Source organism: Typopeltis vanoorti, chromosome 21 (genome assembly GCF_054136105.1).
Source record: "Typopeltis vanoorti isolate ZY-2024b chromosome 21, IOZ_Tvanoo_1.0, whole genome shotgun sequence".
Classification (NCBI taxonomy): domain Eukaryota; kingdom Metazoa; phylum Arthropoda; class Arachnida; order Uropygi; family Thelyphonidae; genus Typopeltis; species Typopeltis vanoorti.
In genome coordinates, this window is record NC_143569.1 from 71327334 (window position 1) to 71339856 (window position 12523).

General features: G+C 34.0%; 1 protein-coding gene across 5 annotated transcripts in view; it reads left to right on the top strand.

The window, feature by feature from the left end:
* The window catches only part of Pak (serine/threonine-protein kinase PAK 3-like protein), a 392921-nt gene that overhangs the window by 360624 nt on the left and 19774 nt on the right, over positions 1-12523 (top strand). For all 5 annotated transcript variants that reach the window (XM_090410869.1, XM_090410868.1, XM_090410867.1 and 2 more), the window contains one exon: positions 8565-8702. In XM_090410869.1, the coding sequence (XP_090266995.1) occupies positions 8565-8702 (138 nt within the window). The remainder of the gene's footprint in view (positions 1-8564; positions 8703-12523) is intronic.

Below are 12523 nucleotides of genomic sequence, written 5' to 3' on the forward strand. Positions count from 1 at the left end.
GATGTCCTTCATGTGGATCATCTTCATGGCTGGTACGGCCATGTTTAAACTCGGCAGTTCATTTCTTAATTGTTGAACATAAAGGAGAAGAGTGCCTATAAACTTTTATGAACTTCAAATGAATTTCTTTTGCCGTTAAACCTTCTTTTACAAAGAATTTTATAACCACATGATATTCAATTTTATCCATTTCAAGGAATATAGACAACACTTTTGCTTCAGACAGCTGTATAAAACAAACTACTTGATTGAGTGACTTGCAATTTCACATGGATGCTTATGACGTACCCACTTAGAAAAAAAAATCTTGCTGTCTATAAAAAAATAGTGTTGACATCTATAGTCAAGGCCGAGAATGTTTCAGACCACCCTCGTATGTAGGGATGATCACCTCATTCCCACCAAGCAATCATCCTTATCTTCATATCTTCAGTACATCAATTCTGCCATCTGTCAGAGCAGGTTATATGGTCATTTTCAAACTGCCTGTCGTAGCTGCCATCTGTGCTAGATGTTCAGTAAAGATCATGAGAACAAAAAAAAACACAAAACCCTGAAATGCCCTAATACTCCCAAGCATACCAGTAGTGAAAGGATGAAAAGAAGATCTAATAGATAAAAACTGAGCGGTACATCACTTATCAAGATACAGAGAGGCAGTGTACCACAAATATAGTAACAGCTGGTAAGCCCTCTAACGTAGAGAGGGCGACTGTAAAGAAAGTGTGAACAGGGATCCAAACCCACATGTCAATCCCACCTTCACACAGAGTGAATCAAATGGATTCACTCTGAGGGCATGCCAAAAATGATCCCATTACATGAAAATCCAGTTATTTAAAAAAAAAAAAAAAAAAAGGAATGTGTACTACAGAGGTTCAAATGCTTCCAGATTTGTTATTAGATCACATGGATACATCTATTCTCCCCTCCATACAAACACACATACAAGTAGATAAAACAATTGATATACCTAGTGCCCTAGAGAGAGTATAATTTGATGTCTTGAATATTTTGCTGATGAATTAAAAAATTATGGACACTGGCCATCCTCAATTCTTCAATATTATATCCAAATGATACACCCAAAAAAGAAAGACATTGACAACAACAAGGCTCTCTTGCAGTAGTATAAACCAGTATGATTCTGCCTACTGAGCAGAACCATATTGGTTTATATCTTCAGTAACTATCATTTATGACAGTGAAAGGAGGATGGGCCTGCCCGTGGAGGAGTCACCATCCTAGTGGGCAACCCCATCCCCTTCCAGCAAGTTCCACTTAATATGAATGTAGTTGCTATCTGGCTATCATTCAGAACTCTTATAACCAAATGTTGCAGATATCTCTCAGGATGACTTGAGGGCATCATATTGCAATTACCATTTCCTTGTTTTTAATGGTAAATTTAAACAGATGCAATACATTATGGGATATGCCCAAACATTGGAGGAAGAGTGAGTGTATGCTCAGCAACCATCTCTGCCGCTTCAGCACAGGAATCAATACCTTCTTCCACATGTCTACTCAAACGTTCACTGTCATTGACGTAACCATCTACTCACCTTACCTATTCCTGCCATTCAAGTGGATAGCCGATGACATCTTTTTTGGGAGTGATCATTTCCCCTTATATCCACTTTTTTTGAGTGGGCAATCATGTACTATGTCATGATCAAAAATTGAGCAAGCTGACTGGACCACCTTCTCTTCTTCATCAGAATTCAGTTCTGCAACAATTACCTCATCTCTTATCAGTGATGCAATGAACCATGTGACAGTATATTATTCAAGCTGCAACAACTGCAATTCCTGAAACATCTGGTCAGTTTCCACTTTTCATAAACCATGTTGGAACACTGATTGCACAGCGGCCAAGGAAGCACAGAAGAAAGCTTAGGATATCTTCTGCAAATACTCTACAGCAAACCTCATTGCTTTCAATTGTGCCTGAACTCAAGCAAGATACATCTGTCATCATAGCAAAGGTATTCTGGTTCCAATATACATCTATAACAAGAGCAAAGAAGTATGAGATAAAATCTGGAAAATGAAAGGTTGAACCTTGAACATAATGAATGCACAATAGCAGTTGCTATACTCTTGGGGAAATCATTGCTAAAACATCAACAACACTGTCTTGCATGGTTCCTTCTCCAAAAAATGCAAAGTAGAAAAATGCAAAATGCTAACCAGCATCTGTTCTGTTCAAGCGGCATGGAAGATTATAATTGACCATTTACAAAACAAGAAATGAAAGCTGCTTTATCTTTTCATAATATTCCTAGAACTTGCCTCTTTTCTATTGATGATGTCTGACTTGGAATCTGTTGTTCCACTAACTGACTCATCACTACTGTTCTCCCAGTTCCTTGGTGAAAATAGCTGTGGCCTTAATTAACCAGACAATACTTCATCTGGTTATGAATCTGGATGATATGCTATTTGATTATCTGATTTGTCTGTGATTTAAAAATTAATCGTATCAAAAAGTTGTCCAGTTCTTTAAACATCTCTATAAATATCAAAAGATAGTGGTATACACAAAGCAGTTGTGGTTGTGAATATCATTCATCTGCTGATTAATCACAGAAACCTAAGCTTTTTTTTTTTTCATCTTTACTTCCCAGTTTTTAGATCTTCTGAATTACTGTATACCTAGCATATTCAGGAATAGTATCTTGATTGATGAGCTTGCAGAAGAGATAGAGAACTTGTATTTCAAGTTTAATTTTCAAATTAAACCCCTTCTGTAACAAATTCATTTCTGCCATTGTTGGTAACTTGATCAAAATTTGTGTTTGGGACATCCAAAAGTGTGAGACCTTATTCAATTTTATTCAGCATACTTAACATATCAAATATGTGTTTTTTTCTCTAAAATGTTTTGAGCATGTGGTGAAGGAGTTGGGAGAAGGTTTAGCATAGAGCAAAATTTGGCTAATATGAAAGGTGCTATACATTTAATATTTTGGGTTAGAACCACAAAAACACATGCATGAACTTTGCAGAAACATAAGATTGTTTGTTCAAAGTGAGTTGCACAAGTCTGCAGAAATTCCACCCTCTTGATTCATTACTCATTTAGAACTAAACTGCACACTTTTCCACAGTTACATTGTTCTAAACTTAATGGTCATCCATAGCTTGGATTAATTTTGATTCAGGTTCTTCCTTCTTTAAATTAAAGGAACTGCTTACAGTAACTTACAAATAAATTTTGTAAGTTACAGAATTTTTGAAGACTTACAGTAACAAATAAATTAATCCAAACATTCACATTTTAAAGAAAAATTTTAATTTCACAAGAAAATAAGTACAAAAATTAAGTCCAACTTTACCTAATCATTTATATGTGCTCCTCTGTTTCTAATAAGTTCATTAATTTGCTTAGACGTGGACTTTATATCTAGAACATCTATTTTGGACCAACAACACATGAAACTCAATGGCTTTTCCGAAAAGAGTGCTCAACATCTTCTCGATTCTTATAATCCACCACAAAACTACGAAGATTCAATACGTTGAATTTCAATTCCTTACATCTCCGGAATTTCAGAACCTATCGCAAGAATTCTGAAGAAATATGAGTTAACAGCTACATATTCACCTATTAACAAATTATCTTCCCGTTTTCCTTCTCCTAAAGACAAACGCTCAACTATATATCTTCCTGGAGTTTATCAAATTCCCTGCAACTGTAATCTCTCCTATTTTGGACAAACTGGACGTTCTCTTGAAAAAAGAATCCAAGAACATCAATCCTCCATTCATCACAACAAACCTGAAAAATCTGGATTGGCTCAGCACAGGATTGAAACTAACCACAACATCCTGTGGTCAAAAACTCGCCTCTTACATAGATCCTGTTATAAATTTGAACGTTTATTCAAAGAAAGCGTAGAGGCCTTACTCCATCATCCTAACCTGAATCGGAATGACTGTATATCTATATCAAAAATCTGGGAAAGTCTAATCAGGATAACTCATTAATTCATATTAATTTTATGTTATTTAATATTATTAATTAATATCTTTAGTTCGATCATGTCTCTCTGCTTAAAAATATTCCCTTTAATACTTAGTGATATAACATCATGCGGCTTGTTCTATTTTTAAATGATCTATTGTTAGTATTCCACCTTGTATTTTTTTTTTAAACTGTTCTTGTAGTGCCACTGAAGATGGTCCGCTATTTCCAGACCGAAATATTTGGTTAATTAAATATCTTTATAGTGTTTATGTGCATATATTATTCAGTCTTTATGTCACAAGTATCCTTAAAACATCAAATTATTTAGTCTTTATATGTAGAACACATTTTTCTTATTTCTACATCTCAAAATCATACTTTTATAATGGATGGCCCACAAATTTTCTATTGGGTTAATGTCAGGAGAGTTACCTAGCCACTGAAGAATTAGATGTGATTTTTGAGGAACTCTCACTTTTTTTTGAAGTGTGGCATGCAGCAAGATCCTGTTGGAAGATGGTTTCTTTCTGGATCTGTGGAATCACTCTTTTTTTCTAATATTTTTATGTATTGGTCACTTTTCATCATACTGTTAACAGGAACAAGTGATCCTGGACCATCATGTGTAAACCAATCCCAAAACATCTTTTTTTTTTTTTTTTTTTTTAGCTGAGTGTTGAGGAGCTTATTGAAGGTGGGCAGTAGAAGTGTTCTCAGCCACTAATTTGCAAACATAGGGTACTCGCTCTCTTTGGACAAAGAAATGGCTCTCATCTGAGAATATGAACTTCTTCCACTTCTCAACAGTCCGATCTTTGTACAGTTTTACCTGCTGGAGCCTCATTTTTTGCTTAGCCTTCATCATCAGTTGTTTCTTGTTTGGTCTGTGAACAATCTTCCATGCTTCCAACAATCTTTGATGGACTGTCATGTCAGAAACATTAATCCCACTGGCTGCCAAGTCTATATTTAATTCTACACAGACAATCTTGGATTCATTTAGCTTTTCCTAACTAGTAAACGATATTGAGTAAGCATAGTTATCCTTTTTCACTCACATTTTCCTTTTCTTTCAGGAGAAAAAAGGTACCCGTCACCATCTCTTTAAAATCACATTGACAGTACCAACACCACACTCATTGGCAATTTGTCTTTGAGTCAGGATGTGTGCTGAGGAAGTACATATTTTTGAATGCTTTCTTGGAGATGTAGCCATTTTAGAGCTACACAAAATTAATAAAACACGATGAATGTCAACTTGTTTACACTACTAAAAATACACAATATTAATAAACAGCATAGAGACAGGTGAAACATGCAGCACTCAACCAAAATAGCAAACTGAAACCAAAACTAAAATGACTGTGAACTGAAACAAAAACCAAACCAAAAACTTGATTTATATGGATTAATTTGTTTGCTACTGTATGTGTATCATCTCAGTGTGCTCATCATTACCATAGTATCATCTCATTGCTATTTTCAGCATCTTTCATGATTCATTAGCATTTGTGCTAGTTTTAAAACAAATACTTGCTCCTTACTTTCAGACATCATAAAAATTATCAAAACACAATTGACTTGCTCCACAGTTTGACTGATGCTATGCAATAATTAATGGCCTGTGGCTTCTGTTACTTAAACCTATACAAAGACATGTATGTTGACATAATATCAAGATTTCTGTTAATATCAAAATAATGTATATCTAGTCCCATTTAAAAATATATATATTAAAAAAAAAAAAACATGCCTTATATACAGATAATATATTTAAGAAAACTTGAGGAAATTTCTTCTTCAGCTTTTGCTCTTTGCCCAGTACTTCATCTTGTTATATTGATCCTATACACAAAAAGTACAAGAAACTATAGGATATCAGTTACAGATGAGGGTTCAGATGGAAGAAATCTTTAATTTGACGATTTAGAAGTTAGAATTTAGAAATTCATGAGGAGGACTGCTTCAGAGAACATAGATAAATGGAAGAGTAGAAGCAGTTTCATTTTATTTATAGTTGTACTGAAAATGAATGTTGGGCAACTGCTATTCTTTTTTTAATAGACCTGAATGGATGAACAATGGTTGCTAATTCAGTGGAGCAGTGCCCATGGAAGTACCTATAGAAACAGTGCATCTATGAGACAGAGATTGAAGTGAATTGAAGTGAGACAGGAGTCATTTATCAGCTGAATTATCTGGAGAGTGCTGAGAATTTTTATAGAAGTCTTTGGTGCACCACACCAAAGCATGTGAACAATATTCTAAAGACTGGCTTATTTGAAATTTGTATAGAGTTCGTAGCTGGATGGGTGGAAGTAGCATTCTAGTCAGAAAAGAACCTAATTTTTTGAGGTTGCAGTAGTTATTAAAGTAATATGTTTATGCTAGGAAATGCTAGAGACAAATGTCAGTAAAAGGAAGATGCTATCCAGTCTGGTGATTTGTATATTTCTGAGAGTAATGGTAGATGAATTGAGATCCCTTTTACAAGAGAAAAGGTAAGATTGTATTTTGGTGGTACTGAAGGTGACCTGGTTATCCCCACCCCATCGAAGGATGATATTATTATTTACAGCATCTTCATGGAGTCCAGAGATTCATTGCGGGAGACCCAAATCGACCATCATACACACAAATCCTGTCATACCTCTCTTTGAATCCATTCACTGTCAGGTAACTCTCAACCAATTCTGGCAATCCATTTCACTCACTCGCCATTCTCCATGCAAAAAATCTGGTCTGCACACACCCTCACTCACCATTTTAACAACTTCCACAGATGGCTCCTAGTTTATTGACTATTTGTTAATATATTGAAAAATTTCACTTGCATCAATTTTATAAAACCCCTTTAATATCTTAGAAGTTCCTATTATGTCCCCTCTTTTATGCATATCAACTAAACTTTATAACCCACAAACCTTCAACCTATCCTTGTAGGGATTATTCCACAGACCAGTCACCATCTTGGTCACTCGTCTCTGAATCTTTTCGACCATCTCCTGGTCCCCAAGAAACCCAGATGACCAAATCTGTGCGCAGTAGCCAAATCATAGTCTTAAAAAGAGAGATAATAACTTCCTTATCTTTACTTGTTAGTGTGCTTTCAACATTCAAGTAATCTGTTGAGGTATTTTACTAATTTTTGCAATATACCCTCTAAACTTTAATTCTTTATCCACCATTAGTCCCAAGCCTCATCAGTTTCCTACAAACCAATACCATCAATATGATATACCATATGCAACCTTTTCAACCTGAATTGTATAACCTTACATTTTGCAACATTAAATTGACAATCATTTGCCTTTATCTACACTGCCAAGTTATTTAAATCAACCTCCAAGATATTTAAATCACCTCTATCATCTATTGCTCTCCCCAGTTTTGCATAATCAGCAAACAACCAATATCCTCTCTTAAATCGTTCCATATATATTATTGATATACAAATTAACCCTGAGGTATTCCACTACACACCCTCATTCTCATAGATTTTACTCCACCATAAACTACTCTTGTGTCTGTCACCCCCCCCCTCCCCACCCACCCATCCATGCTACTAGCTTCATATCCATTTTTATTTACTCCAACTTCTGTAATAGTTTTCCATGTGGTATTCTGTCAAACTAGTTTACTAGTTGTCTGTCAGCAGTTTCATTAGATTAATTCACTCACAGAAGATTGTAAACCTTTTGTAAAAAGTTTTACTACCACATTACAAAGTATATTATACTTGAGAAGAAATTATATTCTTGTTTTAATCCTTTACCGAAACATAAACAAAATTTGCATGTGAAGTATCTTTATAACTAGTCTACCCATAACATTGTTTGCTTGGGTAAAAACGGGTAAATACGTGGGTAAAGGATTAAAACAATAATATAATATAAGAAACATATAGTACTGTGAGTGGACTAAACATGATAATTTTTCAAGCCACTTTAATACCTGTGATAGGTGGAGTGGTAAGCATGCACCAGAAATTCATGTACCTCGTAAGACATATGCTATCATCCCTACAGTGAGATTCAAACCCATGGTGGTTGGAGAAAAGATATGCTGTCCATTCAACCACCAGACCAGCATCATCTTTACATTTAATCATAAACAGCAATAATTCAGCATCAGAAAATAACTTGATAGCATTTATAACTTCACTAAGATTTTTAAAGCATATTTTTGTATATCATTTTCTAATTAAAAGTGAAGTAAATGTTTAAATCAATGTGAATGAACACATTTAAAAAAAAAAAAAAAAAATTAATGCATGTTGGCTGTTATAGAATGCAAAATTCATCTGCTTTGTGGGTAGGGCCAGCTTTTTATTAATTTTTTTCTCCGTTTTATCTACAATGTTTTCTTATTCATTTCTTGTGTATTATACAATGAATTTTCTGCAAATAGATTTGTGTGTACAATGATCGATTTGGATCATCGACCGTCGTTCAATTTTATTTAGTTTCAAAATAAAAAATCTTCAGATGGATGAATTCCTTATTATAAATTATTACTGAATTAATGTTACTTTTTTGGCATCCATGAATAGCTCAATTTTGTTTTAAATATGTCTTTTTGACCATTCTAGGCCCTTTACTTGATTGCTACCAATGGTAAACCTGAAATAAAAGACAAAGATAAGCTCTCCCCTGTCTTCCAGGATTTTCTGGATAAGTGCCTAGAAGTAGACGTTGATAGAAGGTTTTCAGCTTCAGAATTACTTAAAGTATGTTAATTTTAATGTGAAAGATTAGAGTAATGCTTTAAAGTAAATTCATCATTAGGTTGAAAAATGCTGCACCAGCTGAAAATTAGTATTGAAATTAAGTGGTTTTTAGATTCCAAACATAAAAATATTTAAATAAGTCATCATCATCTTGCATATCAAGGATTTAGGCCCTAGCGTGACCTGTTCCAGCCTTAGAAGTCAGCGTTTAAGAGGACTTCCTGGTTTTCTTTTTCCTAATGGCTTGTACTTTAAGGCTTGTTTTGGTAATCTTTCCATTTTCATTCTTTAAACATGTTCCATCCATTTATGTTTATATTTTTTCATTTTTTCTATTACTGATTCTTGGTTTAAGTCTTTCATAATTTCTTCATTTCTTTTGTGATCAAATAGGGTATACTTTGCAGTTTTTCTCATAAACTTCATTTCTGCTGTTATTAATCTTTGTCTTTTTGTTTTATTGTCCAGATTTCACTTCCATACAAGACTGGTAGGGCTAATGTATTGTATACTTTTAGTCTTGTTTTTGAACTAGGTTTGGTTTAAATATAGAGTTAATTACACCTGTTATTTTTAAATATTTTGCAATTTTTATGTTTATATCTTTTTCATTTTCATAAGTGATCATACATCCTAGGTAGTTAAATGAATTCACCTGTTCTAAGATCTTGTTATCTATTACTATTTTAGTTCTTGCTGGATCTTGTCCTTTAAAGGCCATAGTTTTTGACTTTTCTGTTGATATCATACCATAATCTTTGGCTATCTCATTTAGATCTAAAATAGCTTTCTGTAAGTTATCTTCAGAATTTGTAATTATTATTTGGTCGTCGGCAAAAAGGAGAGTGTTTAAGTTCATAGTAGGAGAAAGTTGAATACCTTGATGGAAATTTTTATTCCATTTTATTATTATTTCATGTAAGTAAATATTAAAAAGAGTTGCTGAGAATGGACATCCCTGTCGGACCCCTTGGTTTATCTCTCTCGTATATGATAGCTCCCGATATAATCTTATTTGTATTTGATTATTTTCATATATACTTATAACAGCTTTTAGGATACTATTTGGTATTTGTCTTTCATTTAATTTCTTAAATAAAATGCTTCTTTTAACTTTGTCAAATGCTTTTTCAAAGTCAATAAATGCAATATGTGTTTCTAAATTGTATTCTCTTCTTTTCTATATTATTAATTTTAGGCAAAAGGCTGAGTCTATACATGAACGTCCTTTTCTAAACCCATTCTGTATTTCTAAAATAAAGTTTTCAGAATATTTCATTAGTTTGCTATTTAAAATTCTGCTATATATTTTGTAACAGGAATTTAATATGCTTATACCTCTATAGTTTTTAGGGTCATCTCTATTACCTTTTTTAAAGATAGGAATCACAATTGCTTTTTTCCATTCTATTGGGAGGTTACAAGTTGTATAAATTTTATTTAAAAATAATAGGAGTCTTTCTTTGAATCTTGTTCCTGCATACTTATATAGTTCTGAACCTAGCTTATCTTCTCCAGGTGATTTTCCGTTTCTTGTTTCTTTCAGGCTGATTTCTAATTCTTCTTTAGTTATTTCCTTTTCATTTTCATTAAGTGTTTGCCATTTGTCTTTTTTAAAATATTTATGTATCCATAATTCTGTGTTTACTTTTATGTTTTCTTTAGTATCTGCATTTAGACATTTCAAAATATTATATATAATATTATATTTAATTTTCTTATATTTAAATAAGTGCTTGTTTCATATCTGTTTATGATGGGAGGGGGGCAGCTTTGTCATTGAACAAAAAAAAACCACTTGAGCATGAATTCTTCATCCTCAGTTGTTTCAAGGGCAGTAACAAAGTCCCAACCAAGTAATGATACCATTGATGCATCTTTTGATAAATAACAGAAGTACAAAACAAAAGACCTGATACTAGTTTAAATGTACCAGTTTTTTCATCTGTGCAACAGGTGAAAGCCAGTAGAGAAAATGTCGCCCTTCTTTATTCCAAAGAGTTTAGAAGCACTAGCAGGTTCTTCCAAAACAGTTAAGAAACTACGTTCCGGTGATGTCCTTGTAGAAACATGTCAACAACATTCCCAAAAATCTACTCAGAGCAGCATCAATGAGTAACTATCAATAACAGTTACATCTCGTAAAATACTCAATTCTTGTAGAGCAGTGATCTTAGAATGGGATCTCCTTGATGTTCCTGATGAGGAGATATGTTCAGAGCTGAAAGATCAGGAGATGACAGGTCTGTGGTGTATTCTGATATGGTCACCTGGTTTCAACCAGAAACATCATTCTTATACTTTAGATACTCGTAAGCTTCCAACATCTGTAAAAGCAGGATAGATATCTCAATTGTCCTGTTAGACTGTACATACCTAATCCACTAAGTGCTTCAAATGCCAGAAATATGGACATGCCCAAACTGCCTTGTCACGGCTCTGCCACAGTAGGCAATTGTCAAGTCATCAACATAAAGACAATTGCCTACTGTGGAAGGAAACTGTTCAGTAATTGAGTTCACTTTAATAGTGAAGAAGGTGACACTCAAGACAACCTTGAGGAACTCCTATTCTTGATATGACTGAGATAATGTGATTTTCACATAGACTTGGAAGACTTGGATGGATAGAAAGTTTAATAAAAACAGATGTTCCCTCAGTCAAAGATTAAACAGATCTTTTAATATGGCATATCTCTAGGCTGTCAAAAGGTTTTTTTTTTCATGTCAATGAACACTAAAACCACATGTTCTCGTTTCAGGAAAGCATCTGCTATACATGTGTCTAAATGGACCAAATGGTTCATAGTTGATAGGTGTCCACGAAATCTGTATTGTTGGAAAGAAATCTTTGACTCTGTAAGTACCAGAGAAGCCTTGTTTTCCAAGACCTTGTAATGACAACAAGTTAGAGCAATTGTACAATTGTTGGTCCGTGCTTAATCTTTGCCTGGTTTTGGGATAGCAATGACAATTGACTTCTGCCAAGAGTCTGGGAACTCTTCCTCCACAAATATTCTGTTATATAGTAAGAGAAGATCCATAGAAGATGATGGGAGGTGTTTTATCATCTCAGCATTGAATGTCATCAGGTCTATTGTGCTAGGATGAGACAGGAGAAGAACTCTTTCTAGTTCCATATTAAAAATGGCTGAATGTATGGCTCTGTTCCCTTGGTACAAAATCTTAGCTGTTCTTTCAATATTAAAAAATCAGGAAGATATGAAACATTGCTGAGATTCTGGCAAAGTTTTCTTCCAAAGTGTCTAGGATGGCTTTGGGATAAGCAAGAATACATCCATTATATTCTAAGGTAGACAAATGGTGTGTTCATTATCTACCTTTTATCTTCAGGATTTTATTCCATAAAATTTTTACGCAGGTTGTTTGATTAATCGATGATGTAAATTGGATCCAGGATTGTTTCTGACTCTGATTTCTCACACAACATGCTTTGGAAAGAGCACATTTAAATGCTAATAAGTTTGTTATGGTAGGGTATCTATGAAATATACTCCATGTTCTTTTTCTTTTAGCTGATTGGCATTCTGGGTTCCACCAAGGATTTGGGAAGAGTGGAAAAGAATGATGTTTTGGGAACTGCTGTGATTACTGATTGGACAATTCCTGAAGGTTCAATATTCTGTTACATACTTCACTGATAGATGTTTGGCTGACTATTTCAGTATTAAAGTTTGCAAATTGGAAAATATATTCCAGTCAGCTTGGTTCATTTTCCACATGGGTATCTGTGTAGGAGAAAATGACTCCTCTGAAGACAGTGCTAATAATGCAAAAATGGCTACTTCTGTATATGTTTTC